The following is a 20,665-nucleotide window of genomic DNA, read 5'->3' as shown; positions in this document are numbered from 1 at the left end:
GCTTGGATTTCTTTTAAGTTTTGTTTTATACAGTAGACCAGTGTTTTCTATGAAGAGCGAGAAAGAGCTTTTCTCACTCTAGATCTCCAGGGTAATCGAGGTGGTTTGTTCTGTCAGTCTACAAACAGCAGTGCACAATAACATTGCCAAAGATGAAAACTTCTGCAAGTGGTTTTCACTTTAAAATTAAGGATTCATCAAGACACAAGAAAGCATTTTCATGGTTAATGACTACAGTAGATGCATCTATTCAATAGCTTATCTGGTGTGAATGGCCATGCAACATTTCCTGACTTTACTCTTTTTAAAAAGGAAATAGGATGCAAAGTAACTATTATATTCTAAAGGAGCTTGGCAAGAAACGTGCCTGTGCTTCAGCTCATCCTGTGAGATAACCAAATGCCTGCCAGCCTCATTTTAGATAGGGGGAAATAAGGTGATTGCCATCAAATGCCAGGTTCATGATAAAACCATGCAGTCATTTAGAACTCCGATTAGACTTGCATACCTTGGAGAGTCCCGGAATATCTTGATCAGTCCATATATATTTCTTCCATCAACTGGACATTACTTTTCTGAAGAAGGAAGAGTGGGGTTGAGGAAGATATATTCAGTAGCATCTGTGGTGAAGATGCAGAAATATTGTCTAGAGCTAAGGCAGAACTCCTGTGACATTTCTATGCATTGCTCTGCTCTACATTCACTAGAAAATTCAGCAGGTATATTCTTTCAAGAGGAATGGAGAAGTTGCAAAACAAAAAGTGATATTTAGCATCTTTATTTTCAAATGTATTATCTATAGCTGATTAGCTGGTATGAATTACCTTTTCTACAGTGAGAATCCATCAGTAGCAGCTTTAAAAGTAACTATATTAATATTTTTATATTGTATGAATGTTGGGATCAGTCTTTGAATTAACCCAAAGCTTCCAGTCTGTGAGTATATATGTATTTCAATAAAAAGGATTTGCTTGATGCAGTTATCGGCACATAAATGTTTGCAAGATCAGTGCAGATTAGCATTGCTATTAATGCTATTAACTGAAAAGGGCACACCATGAAAAGGCATTTGAAGCATAGTTCAGTATATGTTAGGTTTTGGGCAGATTGCTGGGTTTTGCTAATAATTGTATGCCAGGCTTGTGCTTGCTGTGAAAAATGAGCTACAGAGTGTGGTGAGTTTTCTGAAGGAATCAGAGGTCACATTTTCAGTGCTCAGCGAAACAATTAATGCCTCAAAAAAAGCACCCTGACTTACAAATTATTACATATTAACTCCCTTACAACTTTGGCTGTGAATGGGTCAACTGCCCTGGTAAATGATTTGCACACAGTTCAATTTAAAATGCATCAGGGACATACCTGTATTAGACAGTGATTCAAATCTCACAGCTACCACAATACACTGCCTCAGAGCTCATGTCTGAACCCTGAATGCTGTGTGTTTTCTCTGTCTAATGTAGTTATGAAAAATACTAACACTAGTAATAATGCAGAAACCAGCAAAATTATACAAATTCTGGGAAAGCTGCTATCTCTTGTACAAAAGCCCAGTCAGAGGCAGCTCATCCACCTTTGCTTCATCTCAAGCAGGGCACCTTTCTCCATCCCAGCCTCCTCCCTGCTTGCAGAGCACACCACTCCTTCCTGCATGGGCTGCCCATGCTGTCAGCTTCTTGCACCTCCTCTGTGCCACTCCTCAGTTCCTTATTTGCTTTGTGCTAACTTTCTATGGATTACAATGCAGATGATATCTTATTCACTGCAGAATGTATTGATCCGTGGTGCTGCTGGCTTGCTAAAGTACAGTAAGGAGTAAAATTTCAGGTTATTTCCTGACGTGCAGGAGATGGCTCGATGAAAATTCTCCCCCCTGTGCCCTGTGATGAGAAGTGATGATCTAACAAATACTTGTATTTTTCACATGCAAATTTAAGCTCGGGGGATCTAATTCTGTTATCTTGTGCTGTAATAAAGCTGGAGTTGTTCCTTGAAATTATTGTCTGTCAGGCTGGGAAGCAAGCGAGCTCATCTTTTCCGAGTCTAATCCATTTTGTGCCGCAGTGTTTGCACAGCACTTAGCACAACCAAGCCTTGCTGTGGGGCTGAGGACTCTTAGGAGCTACCTCTTAGGAGTTCCCAGGAGTAGAACTGGGATCTGCAGCCCAAGGGAAGACTGGGACACAAGGAGGGTTATGGATCCTTCTCTGAGCATATTAGCAAACATTTTGTTAATTGGGATACTTTGCATTGTGCGCCCCAGTTCATACAGCTAATCCATGCCAAATCTTGAGGTGCTTGAGTCCTGGAGGAAGTGGTTCAGGTACAGCCCTTCCCCAGTTCCTGCTCTATTAACATATTAGCTCAGTGCCACAGGGATGGTGTATTTATACAGGTATGTGACACCCTGGGAAGGTTTATTTGTAAGTATTGGAGCTAACAATAAGGGCATTCTTCTGTCACCTGATGATAAGCTTTCTTCCCTTCCACCACGGTCACATGGGAGCTCTCTGTAGTCCTGTCAGCACACACATAATTAGAGCGGTCTGCTGTCAAGGAATTGAAGAAAGAACCTGCATGTTGAATGTAAATATTCTCTGTACCTTATGGAACAGAAAAATGATCAAAGATTGAATGACCTAATTGCACAGAAGTCTCTGATGCAGATTTTATAAGCAAACCTGTTGCCCAGGAATACGGGTGCAAGGTCATTCTGGTCCTGCAGTGTTTTCTTCCTGGGTTCAGAAAAGGGGCTTTTTGCATGTGATGCTCACAGCCTCTGCACAGCAAACCTGCTCATGTGCAATGCTGCTGTTTTTCTTTAATTGAGCCTCTCAATAAAAGAAAAACAAAAGTTTTCCTCAAGCCCCTCCCAGTACTTTTCTGTTTCAATGCCCAAGTTAGTCTTCAGTGGCCTAATTTGCACCATGTTTGCACTGTATTGTTGCACTGTAAGAACTCTGGTGAGAATTGTAAGGACACCCCATGTGGTCCCTCACAAAGGGAGGGGCATCTGGAGTAAAACTCTGGTGTGTTATCTAATGTGATGCACTTCCTCTGCACATAGTCACACTCCATCTTTCCCCACTGCTTGTCCTGTTTGTCTCCCTCACTTCCATGGATCCCAGTGTCTCAGTGCCCTGCAGCCTTCCCAGCCTCCCACTGCTTCTGCAGTGGATGCAGGCGTGTAGAGAACAGAGCCAGAGACACAGCATGAGGAGGGAGAGGAAAGCTGCCATGGCACCAGTCTCTGGACTTGGCTGCCTGCATTTCATTCCCAAATCCAGCTGATAAAAGTTGGTGTACATTCCCTTGTGTAATTGCTAGGTTATCTGAGGGTAAAGGCTATCTGAGGACTTGCTTTCACAGAGGAATAATTTATCCAGGGTGATAAAAACTCATGCTTAACATGTGGAAACAGAGTAATTCTGTAGTTTGTTTGTTATACCTTGATAACTTATGCCTTCACCAGTCCCTTGTGCCAGGCAAAATCCTGATATCTGCGCAGTGTGAGTGCAGAACTCGCATGCCTTTGGTATCTTTCAAATGCTGCCTAGGTAACAAAAAGGTCTGTAACTCACTCCACACCCCAGCATCACTGTACTTGTTCCTATATTCTGTGCTAGTTCCTTTGGTTCCACATGGGAAGCACTGGATGGGGAGAAATTTAGGTCCCCACACCAAGAGCAAACCTAATATCCAATCAGAGCATCTTACCTGGGAGGAAGGATGGCTAGAATAGACCTCTTGGAGCTGCTCACTCTCTAGACATGAAAACCAGGCAGATTTATGCACAGAGATCTTGCAGGCCTGTTATGGCTGCTCCTCCGTTCGCTTGCTGTGGGTCCCTGTACTGAGTAAAATTTAAGGAGTGTTTCTCCATTACCTCTTTGAAGATTATGGTTTAAAAATTAAAGTATTAAGTTACCTTTAAAACAAACCGCTAGAAACTGCTTTATTTTAGAAAATGAGGCATCCTGCTGAAAGTTATTCATAGAGCTTTTAGTTGATACATTAAGCAAGCAGCAGACTTTTGATACACCAGAGCAGTGAGCAACAAACTTTTGATACATTTAGCAAGCAAGCAGCAAACTTTTTGATACACCAGGGAGCCAGCCAACTTCATGAAGTGGACGTGAGGATTGCTGCTTTCAAAACCCTCTAAAAACAAACGCCTAAACTGTCACTGGGGGGGCTGATCTGCAAAAATCCACACAGTGCCGGAATCTTTGCTGTCTGCGCTGTCCTTCGTGGTCCTGGCTGCTCCAGTGAGGCTGCCCATGCTCCCCATCCCACTCTGGTGCTGCTGCTGTGGCGCTGCTTCCTCGCTGGGTCACTGGGCTGCTCTTGGAGAGACTTCACTGGAGAAAGACCCGCTGCACTCGCGCAGATCTTCCCCATCGCACTCTGCAGGCCAGCACTGGACCCATGGTGGTGGTAACCCCTTTCCTGTGCTTCTTGTAATTATTATAAGTAGGCATTTTCCCACTTTTCTGATTTTCTCTCTTTCTTTCTTCTTCTATGAAAAAAAAAAATCACATCACTCTGGATCCCAGCATTTAACCTCGTTTGTGTTTTAATCTCGCTTTCAGGTATGTTTAGCACCTGGTTCCTTTCTGCAGTTGTGGATTGAGGCAAACCTGCCTCTCCTCCCTCTTAGCAGATTGGAACAGTCCCCCAGTACCTCCCCTGGGCCTAGAAGAGAGCTGCTGCATTTGCACATTGCAAGCTCTGTTCCTCCATGCCCTCACCACACTGTGGATGTCTCCATCTGGGGGACATCTTTAGACTTCACACTTGCAAGAATCTGCTTTTGTAGGTTTTGTCCTTGTCATCACATAATGAACCTCTTGTTTCATGCAACTACAGTCATGTACTTCAATACACAGTAGAAAAACCTAAGTCATCTCCAAAGGAATGTCCTCTAGAAAGGCAACTCCTGCAGATAGCTGACATCACAAAAGCATTAATTACAAATATTGCCTTCTACTTTTTATTCTTATTTCTAGTAAAAGTACCAGTTAGTTTTTTGTAAACTGGGCTTAAGACATAACAGTTTAATAATCTATTCAACAGGCTCTTTTTTCATTTTTCTATACCTGGTATCTCTGAGGACAAATGAGTCAAATTCTTACTGTAGCAGTTAATTCTCAGCGATGTCTTTTCCTGCTAATCCTCTCTTCAGCTGTTCCAGGCCTAGTACACATTGCCAGGTAGAAATGAGTCTGATTATATTCCAGATATGCACTCACTGTTTGTAGAATCATTAAACTTGCACTTACTCCACAAGGATTTCAGCTAACTACTAATGTTCTCAAACTGGTCAAAAGCAATCAGCTGAACATGAAATCATACATTTTGGCTGTAATCGTCACTTCAAAATCTTGCTTTTGCATTCTATAGAGACAGATATGCCTGAAATGAAAAAGTGAACATATTGAGTGAAAATGGAAAATTGTATTACATTTAACTAAAGGAAACATTTATTAAAAAACATGTTTTCTATAAGGAAACAGCATCTAACTGATATTTCTCGTGATTACTTCTTCCTGTTGAGAATAATTTTTCTTTCCTGGCATTATTATGTATCATGCAATAATGATTATAGATGAGCTCTGACATAATTCAAGAATCAAATTTGATCAGGGCTATCTAATGACACAAACTGAAAGAGCAGCCTCTCAAGGGATTATGACTTGCAGCCTGAAGTGAAATACAGTGGCTTTATTTTGCTCATATAATGGCCTCCTCTGCCACGAATATAAAAGATTAGAAAGTTTTTTTGTACAGCATCTTGTGTTTACCTTAAAATTCCATCTGATATCATAATATCTGTGTCTAAGGCAAAACTACACTTCTGAGATCTTCCTCTCTGTGCTTTCTCAGGAGCTGCCCTGAACTCTTCACGCATTCATGCAAACAGTTTCACACCCAATCTCAAGAAAAATCCTGATTTTGGTGCAAAAGTGAAATAGGAATTAATTGTTCATGTGGTTCCTTGTTAATTTACAAATGTGGTTACATACTGTAAGTTTTTAGACAAAAAAGTACCAGCAGCAGGCAAGGTGGTCCCGTTCTGCAACCCCAGCAGTAAATTTCTCCGAGGGAGTTGTGAAGTGATACTGGTACCAGTTTTGCTCTCCTTCTCACTATAGGACAGAATCTGTAATATTCAGCACACAGCACCTTTGGTGGATGACCTCTGCAGCAGTGCAAACTCTTGTGCAGTTCATGCAATCACACCAGCACAAACTCATCAGTGCAAGGTTAAGCCTAAAATTCTTTTGACAGCCAAGGCCTTGCAGAGGGAAGACATTCTCTTCATGTTTCCATTTCATTGTGTCTGTACAAACTTGAGGACAAAATGTTCATGCCTGTGTTATGCACAAACTTCAAGGCTAAAAACTCCAAGCTGAAAAGTGTATCAAAATACGAAAAAGTTTGAGAAAACAGCTCCCCTACTCCTCTGCTTTCCATTCCCCCACCCAGATCTGTTTATGTTCTTGGTCCTCACTGTTTAAAACTAGTGGTGCAGAGACAGACATACCATCCCAAAAGCAGCTATTTTAAACTATCTGTGGTCACATCAGTCTCACTTGAATACCTGGTGCAAGATTCATTAATAAAAACCTGTCCTTTCTGAATATCAGTGGCCAGCATAATTGTACAAGGGATTGGCAAAGATAATATATTGGATTTATCATATTTTGCACCTCTTGTTGGAAGATGGCTCAAATCTCTCTGTCCTGAATGGTGCTTGGTTCCCACAGGTCCAGCTGTGGGCTATCCTCTACCCCCTTGGCTGATGTTGTAGGGGCGAGTTGTGCTGTTTGATGCTCACTGGAGTGCTCATGCACTGGATGCTCACTTACCATTAACAATCAATTCAAATAACTGCAATATAATCAGTGAGCAAAGCTCCTGATACTGCTTTCTATTACCTCCTTCAGTACAGTCTGTACAAGAAGCTGACATGAAGGTGTAGCAGTCTGACCGTCAGCAGAGATTCCCAGCCTTTGCTGCTGAGCAATAAAAGCCGGGGCTGTCAAAGCTCAGCCTGAGTGATGCAGACTTGAGCAGGCTAATGATATGTCCATCTTTGTTGGTACTCTGCACCATCTTGTGGCTAGCAGAAAAACACCAGAATAGCTTCTGAAATATTAGACTTGCATTTTTTTTGTTTTGTTTTTGGGTTTTGTGTGTGTGTTTCTTAATGAAAAATAGGAATTGTCAGTGCCCTTTTTACAGCTGACATGGATCTCTGCAGGTTGGCTTGCAGACCAGCAAGGGGGAATACCATCCTTACAGATAAGTAGTTTGTATGCAGGTCCTGTAATGTACATAAATTACCCATCTGTAGAAGAGTCACTTGCATTTTCATGTATTTGAAACAAAATAGGTATCCTAGGTGGTAAGTACTGAAAAACAGTGAAGAATGTCCTAATCCAAATGATCTCTGTTGTTCCAAGAAACTGTTGTTATTGATCCTTAGAGGTTTTCTCATATTCTCCTTGAATTCCTTTGTCTCTTTCAAAAAAATATTTTTAAACAGAGCTGGAGGATTCATCATCATTGTTAGTAACATTGTCTTCACTTGAAAGTTTGTCATCCAGTACTTGCAGTCCTCAATTTCCCATGAATAGACTCAAAGTTACATTGTACAGAACAAAGGTTATTATTGTGAAGCTTTTTTATGGTAAACAGCCTTTTTCTTTCACAGGAGCACATTTTCTACCATCCTCCAAATCATAATAGAAGTCAGACCACGACTGCTTTCAAAGGAGTAGCAGCGCATCAGCTATCCTTGAATTTCAGTGTGACAAGATTTAGACTCTCTCATGCTCCATAGAAAATTTCTGCCCGATACCAAACATCTAAACCAGGGGAGCTGGTGATGGGTTATCCCCTTAACACCAAATGGATGAGTTGCTTTGGCATACCCCTGTCCACTTTTAGAAGAAAGAGACGGGATGACACTCAGTCTGATTTGGGTTTGCCATTTCTTAAGCTTCTTTTCATGCTTGCCATGGCCATTTGTCCACCATCCATGGTCATGCAGGGCAAGCTGGGTGAGCATGTGGAATTATGACACTCCTCACAAATCTCTTCCTTTTTTTACCAGAAAAAATGGCTCCACAGGCAGTGTCCTCAACACCTGCCACCCCACTGCAGGAGGACGAAGAGGAAGAAGAAGAAGAAGTCAGCAGACGCATGATGGCCAGGAGGGTGAAAATCATCGCAGAACTCTTGCAGACAGAGAAAGACTATATCAGCGACCTGGATCTCTGCATCAAGGAAGTGATTCAGCCCCTGAGAAACATGCAGGTGAGCGCTGGGGGCGGAGGATGAGGCGGCGATGCCGAGGTCTCAGCTCAGCCATGTTCTGCTTGCAGACAATCTCCATGCAAGCACAAGTGTCAGCACAAGAGTGACATGGTGCTGGGAGTGGGTCTGGAGCCAGCAGTCTGGGACGTGATGTGTCAGGGCTCTGGTGAGGAGCATGGAAGGTCAGATATGCTCCTGACCATTTGTGCTGCACTTGCATAAAGCCTGCACTGAGGAACTTGTCCAGAGGTCAGCTTGGATATTACATCCCTGCCTGTGGGCTGCAGTAGCAGCTTCCAGCTCTCCCTTCTGCTCTGTAGTTATAACCCTGGTTACGTGCCACAGCAGATACTTACCTCCAAAGCAAAGATTTTTTCCACAGTAGAGACTTGGAATGGCATGAACCTCTGCATCAAGGTTAAATTCAATTGTTAAGATAACTTTATCCATCCTTTCAGACAGCTGTGGTGGATAAATATCATGCTTGACAGGCCAGTGAGGACTTGATATATTTGTATTCCACACAAAAGAGGTACACTTAAGAAAGAAGGCTCATAAACTACCTTTCATGGGAAAGACCTTATTAGGCCAATGATACCTATTTTCTTTTTCAGCTGAGACTTCAAAGAACACCTTTTCTTCAACATTGTAGAAAAATGGTGCTGGAAATAGAGGAGCTTGTCCAGAGAAAGATTTGTGTCTGTGAGGCCTGAAACATAGCATCACAGAGGCTGTACAAATTATATCTGCTGCAGAAATAGAATAAAAATAATTTTAAATAGACCATAACCCACGTAATCTTTATGTAGGGTTTTTTATTAAACTGGTGACAAAATACAGGTGCAGACGCCAAAGTGTCTTTAGGTGACATTGGCAGGGCCTCTTAACCTGTGCTACTAAAACTCCTGCAGGACATTTTTGCTTTTCTGAGACTCTGTCAGAATTTGTTCCAACCCATTTTCAGGAGAGCTGGCATCTGCTGACATAACTTTAAGGAGTTCTTGACTTCTTCCTCCCTCACTTGTTCATCCACGTAGAAGTAGTCTCTGCTTGACTTCCTCTCCAGCCTGACCAGCACTGAGCAAGAGTATTGCCTGGTTGAACTGACTGAGATTTTTGACAAATGTGCTGTATTCCATCACTCTTTTTCACCCAACTGAAAACATTCTTTTTGATTCTGTCCTTTGTCATTGTGTTAATGTGTGGAAGTATCCATGCACGATGTAGCTCCAAATACTATGTAGACATGCTGGGGAGGAGGTCAGAAGTCCTGTGCTAGATATATACAGGAAAAGTAATTTAGGGATTATAACTGTCCTAATCTAATAACCTCCGCATTTTTGAAAGGCTTTCAGGAATGTTATATGTTTTTAATGCTAGTTGTCCAATAAACTATCATATTGAAAGTTTATAATGTGTTTAGAAAATTGGTCTAGGCAATGAATCTGTTTCATATTTCCAAATGGATAAAACATGTTTTAGCCCCTATAATGCTTATAAAGAAATTAACTGCATCAATACTGAAAGCATATTTCTGATTTTGTTGCAATAGCATGCAATTTGATCCTCCTGGCATCTGGTAAGCTGCTATGTAAATCAGCAATTCTCTTCCAAATGGAGAGGTAGGTTCAGAGAGTATCGATATGGGTGATGAAATTGTCTCATCTTTGATCTCAGGATGAGCACATTACCACTGGTTATCTCCAATGATCCCCAAATAGTGACTATTGCCCTGCTGTGCGATGAAAAGTACATGTCCTGGAAATCTTTTACTTCCTGTAAGATGAGGAGGGACACAGAATCAAATTTTCTGTTGGTAGAAATTGATAAAATTCACTGAAATCCATGTTGTGTGCCCAGGTTCTTTAGGTTGTATTATTATCCTGAATTAGAAATGTGTTTCTTTTCATGGAAGTTATATGACTTGACTTTGGATTTAAAGGACAACTAACTTAAAATAGCACCAGCTATCTAGAAGTCTTTGTACCTGATAGCTGGCACCAAAGTGCCAAGCTCTCAGTTTATGTAGTGGCCACTGATAATATTGAGAGGTATGTAGTGAGAGGTAATCAGGGAATCAAACCCACTGTCAACTATTGTTTTCCCCAGTGGGAAAGTAAACAAACATTTCAAAGCCAGCTAGGGATCTTTTCTTTATTCAGATGATAATATTTATTTCCTTCCTAGGTAAACAGTTTCAAATTAGGGATAGTTCAAAATACGGTTAAAAACACTTGATAATGTACACTTTGTCAACTGCGTCAACCATATTATACTAATGTGAAAACTGTGTATGTGTCCTTGAAGTCAAAAGGAGGATGTTTATATGAGGTTTTGCAGAAGTGGTGCTTCCTGAAGTGTTGAACACTCAGGGCATAGCAAGTGAAGCTGTGTAGTACACACAACGTCCTTCTTCATCCTTTGTCAGTAGCTGCTTAATATTTGTATTCCATTAGATTGCTCGCTTTGACGTGGATGGCTTGTTTAGCAACATTGAATTGGTCCATCAACTATCAGCCAAACTGCTGTCATTGCTGGAAGAAGCCACAACAGATGTGGAACCACCCATGCAAATAATCGGTATGTTTACTGTCCTCTTGAGTTCTACAAAGCTATGTGAAAGAATAAACACAACACTCTCCTGTCCTCTACTCATCAGACTTAGCTAGTACCCCTCTCAGAGGCTGGCATGCTAGAAGCTGTCCAAAATGACACAGGAAAAATGACATGTGAAACCTGTCCAGTTGCTGTACTGTACTTATATGATTAGGATGCTTTTTTTTTTTTTATCCATCTGAATGCTGAGCAGAAGGAAGGAAGGAAAGAGAAAATGGGTTTAGAATGAGTAAAACCTGTTGCACTCAGTTATACAACTTACTGCTAAGATATGTTTCATCTAGTTTGATACTGCCTACCTAAATCCACTTGTGCTGACTCAAACTCTTATTTTGCATACTCAGAGTTGTGCCATTCACAAAAACCATTAAAAATGTTTGGAATAACAAGCATATCAAACCCCAACCCACCCCAAACACTCTAAACATGTATCTACTGGTAATACAGTTCCTGTAAGAGGTGGTAAATGTGCTTGACAGGGACATGGACAGCAGAGAAAGATGTAATGAATCTGAAGTTTGTGGGATTCTGTGTGGGAATGTCTGTGGGGATCACAGGCTTTTTCAGCAAATAGGTTTGCCCTGAATATGTCACAACAGTCACAAGTTCTGCAGGTTGGGTCATGAACATTAAGGCTGTGATTCACGTGACATTCTGGCACAGCTGGAGAGATTTGAGAAGCTACCAGCACACATCAGTTCTCCTATGACTGCTTTGTCAGTGCAGAGGCACCTTAGGGTGAGCTACCTTAAGGGATCAGGTGAGAATTCTGAATTTGCTTCAGTGCAAAGCCAGACTGTTTAGTTTAAAAAATTAAACAGTTCTGTTTAAAAAACTTCCAGCTGTGATTCAGAGGTCAAGAGAGGTTCTTTCTTTCCTAACCTGACCACATACCACAAGTACCACGTTATAGAAAGTCCCCCTCTTCTCTCAAATAATTGGGTAAAAAATATCAGTTGCCACTTTACTAAGAAACAGGATATTAAAGCATAAGAGGCTTGGGAAAAGTATTAATCCTAACACGTCTCAATCTGGTTTGCCAAGGCAACAGCTTAACGTAGTTTGATGCGTCTGTGTTGTTTGGCACTCTTTCAGTAAAAGTGCATCATGATGAGTCATACTCTTAATAAGCAATGTTCTATTCTAGCAGGAAGTGCCTTTCTCACAGCCAAGAGAATCATGCTATTAGTTCCCTGCCACATTCAGAAGTAAAGACAAACAATTTCATCTACCTATTAGGTATTTCTCCAGAATCAGACAAAGAACCGTGAAAATGCAGGGGATCATTGATCAGAGTTGGCTAATTTATGACAGGAAAAAGGTTGTCAAGTAAGGTGTGAGACATTCTTCTGAAGGCTGAGACAAAAATAGGGAGAATAATTGCATCACTATAAGAAGTAAGTTACTAGATTTATTGTCCTCTGAAAGTCCATCAAAGTAGTAATTTTGTTTTCAGGATCTTCAGTGTATAAGTTGTTGAAGCCAGTCTACAGGAAAACTATACTCATCATACTCTGTCATTTTTAATGTCTTTAAAAATCTTGCATTGAAACATCTTACTTTGGAAGCAACTCAGTCATGGTGAGGTTCAAAAAAAAGTGATAATTCACTGCTTTGAAAGCAAAACAATGTGGTTGCTCATATTCCTGTCTTATTTTAGTCTATGTTCTCCACACTTTATGCTATGTCCACATCGACAAGTGGTAATGCCCAATAGGAGCAGACTTGCAGAGTGAGAGTTTCTGCTAAGGAGATGGTATCCATACTACACATTTTAAGAGCTCTTACTTCAGCTTGGCTGTAGCCTATGCTTGTGGATGGACATGCCCCTTATGGTTGGACTGCATAAGATGTGCCCTTGGAGTGTGTGTTTTGGTAATTATCATCCTCAGAGGGATCCAGTTTGTGTCACTGTGACTGCTCCACCACACAGCCAAAGCCTGGGAGATAAGGACTAATGAGTGATTGGTTTCAAAACCCACCTCCTAATCTGAGCTAAAATAGGTTAAATACCTTTTGTAGTTATTTCCTGATTTTTTTTTCTCCTCTCTGTTCTGGATACACATTCTTCATATTCCTCTGTATATGGAGGAATATGAAGACTTAGCTCTAGCTATTAGACTCCTTCCTCCCTCTCCTACTGCTGTCCGCACTGGAAGCACCACTGAGAGCAACAGGGAGAAAATTCACTGTTTCATTACTCAAGATGTCCTCCTGGGAATTTCTCTTTGAGACTGATGACCAACACACTCCAGAAGCATCAAGGAGATTTGCATCTCTCAGAGTATTTTTAAAGCTGTACCAAATACAATGTGGTTTTGGTCCATAAAGCAAGGTCCCACAGTGATATGCCCAAAACTCATCTGATTTGATCTGTACAGCTCAGAACCAAGACAGGCTTTAGGTTTTAGAAATCCACCTGCTGTTAAAAGGTCCTGTTCATGAAATCAGCACATGATTTTTCTCATCATTGAGCATCAATGGCAGTATCTGTCACTGTGCCACAATACGTCAGTGAACAGAACTTGCCCAGCACTTTCCTCCTGGAGAAGCTAATTTTCAGCCTGTAGTATATGCTGAAATGAGCTGTAAGGCTACATGACCTCACTTGAGGGCTTAGCATAATACAGACCATGCTAAGCACTTGGAGTTCTGCTTCATGTTAGCGAAAATCGTGAGAGCTCATGATCTCTAGAATCGGGTGCCAAGCAGGCAGGATCAAGATTAAGGCTTGTTAAGGTTTCCCCTTAGGTTGCTGGCTAATAAAGACCTGTATAGAGTTCATGGGAAAGCCAGGATGTAATGTGCATTGTTAGCCATCAGCATTAGCAGTAAGCACAAGGCAGAGAAGACAGCTGAAGAGCATTTAACTATAGGATGCTGGTGCCCTTACAGTAACTAAAATGTACTGTGGTGGTCTTAGCTCCTCATTGTCTTTTCCCTTATTTGCACCCTGAAACCAACATGCATTAGACAGCCCAGTTAACCTTCGCTGCTATGGGAGAAAACCCAGGGCTGTGTTACTGTGGTAACTGTATCATTTTTCACTTTAAGATGGAGCAGTTCAATGCAATGTATTATGGAACAGCACACTCTGGTCAGGATGAAACATGCAGGATGCCTGATAGCTCTGTGAATCTCTGCACTCGCTCTGTGAATGAATAGAGAGCTCCCAATTAATGCAGTGTTCAGCTTTTAACTTTAATAATCATTGCTGTAACTCAACAGGAATGTTTATAAACATCTATTTGGACTGGTTGCCACATAGATATAATTTTCAGCAAATGCCCTGCAGGAGTTTTCAGCATTGCTGTTGTTTATTATGTGCATTTCCAAACATGCTGATCGGGGGCTGCTGCATAAGTGTGTAAGAATTGAACTAATATCTCAGCAGAAGAGGTGAAGTATGCTGTCCCTGCTCAGATTTCTTACATGCATAGAACCAGACACAAGAGTTTTAGGCTGAGAGAATTAGGCTCCAGAAGTAAATGGGAAATGAGTGTAGGACTACTTTAGTGCCTCTAAAATTCCCAATTCTTCTTTCTGGGAAAATGGTGGTGTGGAGGACTGGAAATGGAAGTGTTCTCCGTCTTCAGCTGCATATAAACCTAGATATTATATAAAAATGGCTGTAATCTATGGTAGTTTTATTTAATTAGGGAAGGGTGGAGGTTTTTCTTCTGCCGTGTGGAGAAAATTCTCTATTCTAGGTCATAACAATTGCCATTTCAGGGTTTTGCAAAACAGATAAAATTGAAATGGCTAATGGAAGATAGAGTCATTATTCCTGTTATTACCCATTTAAGTTCACATTCATGAAAAAAAGTCAAAAGGAAAACTAACAGGCTCACATTCATCCCTCCTGCCAGCCCATGACACAAAAATGGTCTCCCTTTATTAGTTAAGCTCTCCTGTGTGTTTTCCAATGAAGGGGCATTAAGCTGGGGCAGTGAATTAGGAGGCTGTGTTTGAAGGGGTGTGAGGTATAGAGATTTCATGCTTTTCCCCTGAGGGAATTTTTGTGCATTAACACTGATATAATGGTGCCTGGCTATGACAAAGATGAGCAGCTGAGAAATACATGTAATAAATAATGCACATAAACACGCAAGATCATTTCTAAGGGAAGTAAAGTGGAAGCCAGCCTTTTTAGCTCACAGCTAATGTGGTGGAATAATAAAACTCCTTCTGAGATGGTGTTGTCTGACTTGACATGCTTTGTTTTTCTCCTTAACAGGGGAAGTGTTCTTGCAGATTAAAGGCCCACTAGAAGACACATATAAAATCTATTGCTATCACCATGATGATGCACACACCATGCTGGAATACTATGAAAAGGATGAAGAACTGAAGCAGCATTTAAGAGACTGTGTACAGTCCTTAAAGTAAGATCTTTTCAAATGATGATTTCCGTCCATAGTCAGTTGCCTGGCAGGGAACATTTTAAATGGATGTAGATGAAAGGTCCCCTGTAAATCCGGAGTTTTATAAAGCTTGCTGGGAGCTCTGGCTTATGCTGCTTTCATGAAAAGATGACAAGCCAGGGGCCATGATTAGATTTCTTTCTCTCTAAGATGGCCAAAAATAGCACAAGAAAGGTTGATCTTTCCTTAGTTTCAGTGCCCCATACTGGCGAAAAAAAGAAAAAAAATGCTGCATCATATCACAGCCTATTAGGAACACCTTTTCCAGCTCCCAGAGACTTGCTGCCCCCTGTCTTCAGCAAGTCTGCTCCTTGAATTGGAACAGCCTGTTATGGAGCTACACAAGTGCACTGGCAGTTCTGGGCTGCTGCTACAAGGCCCCAGGATCTGGAGCTGCTGTGTAGTTCCCAACTCCTCATGAAGGGGATATCTGAGAGGAAACAGTGGTGGAGCAAGCTGCCAATTCCCACCAGAGGGAGGTGCTTTGTGCCACTGGCTCCAATGCCAGCCCCTCGGGAAAATGTGTGGAGAACTGGGGATGTTGCCAAATAATGGATCCGGATCCATCTGTCTTCCAGCACAGCTTCCTCCTGCAGCTAGTGGCAGGGACCAGCTCATCCACTCCATGGAGAGCGCTTCTCTTCCCACCCGTAAATGCCCTTGCCCCTCACTTTCCCAAAAGCACCACACAGAGGTGTTGGGAGGGAATATGCCACAGATTCAGACCAGAGGTCTGGCTCCAGCTCCAGGAATGGCCCATGCTGCACACTTGCAGGAGATATATAAAGTTATCACAAATAAAGGAGTGTACATCAGCAACAGATATTTCAACCACACCCTAATTTGTGATTGGTCTGCAGAGATCTGTTAAGACTTAGGAGATGGGAAGTATGTCCAAGTGAAATCTGGAAAGAATGGTGAAGGAAAATGCTAATAATATTATAAGAGAAATGTTTGCTTTGAAGACAAATTATGTTGAAAATGAAGCTTATCTTGTGCAACATGTCTGGCTACTAAATATATAACAAAGTATATGTGCATGGTTCTCAAGTTTTAGCTACCCTGGAAGTTGAAAGAAAAATTTTCATATAAACTCAGTCCTTCAGGCTACTGGATGGCCAGGTATTTCCCCTAAGTCGGTGTTTTGGTGCTGATGCCTAAAATAATCTTTCCTGACTAATCAAGAGAAGCCACTACTGTCATTCATTTATTTATGCTACTGAGGCAAGGGGACATGGAAGGAAATAAAGATAAAAAATTACATCCATGTACATCCCAGGGTTGATGTTGCCACTTGAATTCCAGAGCCAGAAAGAGGTGCTCCTGTCCCAAATTCACAGCTGGGCTTTGTGAAGAGAAAGGATATTTTGTGCTGAGCCAACACTTCCTTTGGTAGCAGGAAGTGACAAGGACTTCCTTACAATGAAGCCTTGTTTTTTTTTTCCTGATTAGCCTTTAAACAGGAACCAACAATAAAAGCACTGGTGTTTGTATATTATGTTGTGATTTTTTTCCAGTGCCTAAAGATTGCAGTCAATTCAGGTATTAAGACCTGAAAGTGCATGCTGAGATACAGAATTGTGGTCATCTAAAACTGTTTCTACCCACTGGAGAATATTTGCCCTAGGAAGAAAACTGTGCAGGATTGTTACCAAATAAGTTACAGGCTGTTTTCCATTGTGAGACATAACAAATGCAGGGACTGATACTGACTATCTTTGAAAAATGTTTACTTGCTACATATTTGTCTCTTCCGTTGGAAAGAATATTGTTCCACTTTAAAACATCTTAAATGAGCTGACATTAGTAGGGGCTTCTGTTCCTCCACTGAGTAAAATCTGACATATGAAAAACAAGTTCTATATCAGGAGCAATTTGAGAGTGGCACTCTGCACATCTGTACAGACAAATCAGATTTAATTAGCTATGTTGAGATTCCTGTTCCTTTTGACTGAAGAGGAAAAAATCCATCCCAAAATGTAGGTGTCTGCATTGGAGACATGTGCAAATCCAATTTCTGTAGAGTCCTGTGTTTCAGCAGTGATTATGCAAACTGGGGATGTTGTTTGCTACCCTAGCCAAAGGAATGCAGCTGGTAAAAATGAAAGGATGCTGGCAACTACCTGCTCAGCTTTCAGCCTGAAGTAGCTTGGTCAACTATTACAGGGGCAGAGGGACGTCACAAGCACACAAAGTGCTGACAGTGCAGAAGCAATGAAAGCAGCAGCTTCCAGATGCTCAGCTAGGCACTGGTGGGCCAGGAGATAAGAGTGCAGGCAGTCAAAAAAGTGTATGTGAGGATGTGATGTCAGGAAAGCCTGATGCAGAGATGGAGATGTTTGGTTCTCTTGCATTTGAGTGTATTCATACCATAAGAAAACATTCCATGACGAGTTTGCAAACTACAATTTTAAGTCCCTGATGCTTTTGGTATATGTATCAACACCATCCTGCTCCTGAGAGGTTTCAGTTGATTTGTAGTCTACAAAAAACTTCACAGCTTCATTGACTTACACCCTGAAATGAAATATATTCTTTTTCTTTTAAAAGCACATTTCTGTTTAAAGAGAGTAGACAGAAATGTATGTAAAGTGTAAGAATGATGTTTAGTTTTACTTTTTGTATTAATGGCTTGATGTTACCTACAATTGTTTGCAGAGTGATCCAAACTTCCTTCTCTAACAGTGTGAGGACAAGGCTGGGTCTCACGGCCAAAGCAAGGTTTCTAACAATCCTTTCTCATTTGGGGCTGTCCATTCAAAAAGTTATAGGGTCAGACTCACCAGTACCCTCTGGCTGCTTTGTGCAGTTCTGCTGACACACAGCAGCCATAAACCTAAGTTAGCTTGCCAGTTATGGCTACCCTGTGTCACTGAAGTGTATCTGAGAATCTCCTGGTCTGTAGAAATCATTTTAGGAGGAATCTAATGCATGTTTTGTTTTCTTCTCTTTTGCAGAAAGAGATATAAAGAAGAGTAAGTACTATGCCTTTTTTTACATGTAAAATAATCTTTAAAGTATCTATGATTTTTCTTTAGTATGTTTAAAGCTGTACATGTGGAAATTTTCACAAGGCTTTTGTGTCAGTATAACCTGGAGAATTTTCCAGGACATATGCAGAATGCTCTGAGGTTTGCAAGAGTGTTTGTCAACAGTATAGTGTCAGTCTTTGAAATCCAATTTCCTGCTACAATTCAGGCAGGCCTGCAGGTAAAGCTATTTCTAAGCTGACAACCCCTTCAGTAGCCCTATGTGAGAAGCCTACTTTAGGATCTTCTTCCAACAGTGGCTGGAAGAACAGCAGAAAAGAACAAGCTCATTGCAACTTAGCCAGAAAACTCCCCCAGCCTTTGATGAATTGTGGTTAAGGCACTTCTGTGCCAAATATGACATCTTTGAAAAGCTGTAAAGGAGAATTTATCACAGCTGCAGTTTCTGGACATCCAGCATGTTTGGTCCATTGAAATGCAGCACTGCCTGTAGTTACCTGCAGTGAGAAGTCAGAGGAGGGATTGTCTGAACTGAAGAGAAAGATTACAACCCTAGACAAAGCGTTAGGAGAAAGGAGGAGCAAGTGTGGTCTATAGTGGCAGGAGAGGAGCAGACCTCAAGTCAAGTCAGAGAATTTGTTAACCAGTCAGTCAATTGCATGTTATAACTAGGATCTGCATAAAATACACTTTGAAAGACTTGCATGTTGAAACTCTATTTTTGGGGGTTTCAAGCTCTTGTCTGTGATAGGAAATTGTTTCTCTGCATTTTGTTTTGATACAGGATACTCCTGTGTACTTCCATCCCACAAGGAGTGTGGCTCCAAGAGATGCAAAATATCCAGAGGGTCACAATATGATCATGTGAGGCAGCAACACATACAGAAATCCCACAAGACTGGCTGTTCTGCCTTGTGTAACCCTAATAGATATGAATGTCTGTTTTCTCCTCTCTTTCAAACAGTTTCCAGTGGAATGTAGGAGACAGCTCACTTTCTGAGTTCAAAAGGACTCTTACAAAGCTGTGCAGAGTGCAATGAGCAGGTTTAGCTGTGGGACCCTCCCTGAGCTTGGCTACCTCACAGGCAGGGCACACAAGAAGTCCCATAACCTACAAATCAGAGGTTGCAGAGTTGCAACAGCCCTTGGGCAGGACTGCACCCAAAAATCTGATTACCCCTGAACTGGAAAATACAGCATAACTCCCCCCAGATGGTCTGTGATATTGCTGTTCCCAGACTGCTTTTCATTCAAGCATGATCAAGAAAACAATTACATAAATACCAGACAGTGCTGCCCTTTGCTAGCAGCTCAATAGGTTAAATTCTGCTTGGCTTAACAACTGTGCAGCCTCAGTGAATTCCCTGGGTTTGCTTGAGAGACTTATGGCACAGTGAATTATTTGCCCTACATGTCTTGTACTAAAATAAAGCCACGCATAGTGGACCATGAAGCCCAAGATTCTGAGTCCTGCTGCAGCCTGATTCCTACTCACCATTTCAGAACTGGCAGCTGCAAATCACACCAGCCTCAGCCTGGCTGTACCATGCTGGCTGTCATGTTTGCCACTGGACCAAGCTGCCTTGTAGTGAGAGCAAATGAAATTAATCCTGCCTTCCCTGCCTTTTAAAAAGCCACCATGGGCTTTTTAAACTAGTGGGAATGTGTCTGTATTAGTGACTTTATTTTGTTGGGAGGCAGGAAGGAGGCTGTGCCGTGGAGCTCACTGCAGTTTGCCCGTACTGCAGTTTGCCAGCTGCATTTACTGCAGCGCTATGGTAATAATTTGCTGTGAGATTAGTACAGTCACATGTGACTTAGAATACTTGCTAAATTCAAAATAACGTGGGGGGAAGGCTGAAGAAGCATCACAAATGAATTATCAACTTAATTTTCTGCACAATAGATGTCACAAGGCGTTACTCTCCTGCTTGAATGGTGTGGCAAGGCCGTGTCCTGCCCAGCTGCCGGTGGGTCCTAACAGGGTGCACTGCAAATGTGACTGTCCAGGGAGAGTGGCTATCTCAGCTAATCTAGCAGGGGAGAATTAGATGAGTCGAACTTTGTGGCATTTAGTGCCCCAGGGAGTCATTATCTTATAACAAACCTGCTATCTCTCACACCATATTGCAAGACTGTGTCATGCAGATAGCGAACAGAGGGCTGTTTATCACTTGGGCAGCTGTCCAAAGTGCAACTATATAAAGAGAAGACAGTTGAAGATTTTTCCATTCATGAGGCAGCTTTTATAGATTTGCATTCATAGGGCTTTTCAGAGAAAACAATAACAATTTAAGATTTTTTTTTCAT

At 41.6% G+C, this 20,665-nt stretch overlaps 1 protein-coding gene and 1 long non-coding RNA gene across 2 annotated transcripts in view; one reads left to right on the top strand and one right to left on the bottom strand.

Annotated features, from left to right (window-relative positions):
• The window catches only part of ARHGEF38 (Rho guanine nucleotide exchange factor 38), a 39,359-nt gene that overhangs the window by 2,828 nt on the left and 15,866 nt on the right, over positions 1-20,665 (top strand). Inside the window, exons 2-5 of the mRNA XM_002193903.7 lie at positions 8,123-8,325; positions 10,782-10,905; positions 15,179-15,326; positions 18,323-18,340. Coding sequence (XP_002193939.7) covers positions 8,123-8,325; positions 10,782-10,905; positions 15,179-15,326; positions 18,323-18,340 — 493 coding nt within the window. The remainder of the gene's footprint in view (positions 1-8,122; positions 8,326-10,781; positions 10,906-15,178; positions 15,327-18,322; positions 18,341-20,665) is intronic.
• On the bottom strand, positions 3,925-5,904 carry LOC140683985 (uncharacterized). Its single transcript, XR_012055729.1, has 2 exons — positions 5,100-5,904; positions 3,925-4,519 (listed from the first exon to the last, which is right to left on the bottom strand). It is a non-coding gene; the product is annotated as an uncharacterized lncRNA (long non-coding RNA).

The sequence above is a fragment of the Taeniopygia guttata genome, chromosome 4 (assembly GCF_048771995.1).
Source record: "Taeniopygia guttata chromosome 4, bTaeGut7.mat, whole genome shotgun sequence".
In the NCBI taxonomy this organism is placed as follows: Eukaryota; Metazoa; Chordata; class Aves; order Passeriformes; family Estrildidae; genus Taeniopygia; species Taeniopygia guttata.
This window is presented reverse-complemented; position numbering and strand designations above follow the sequence as displayed.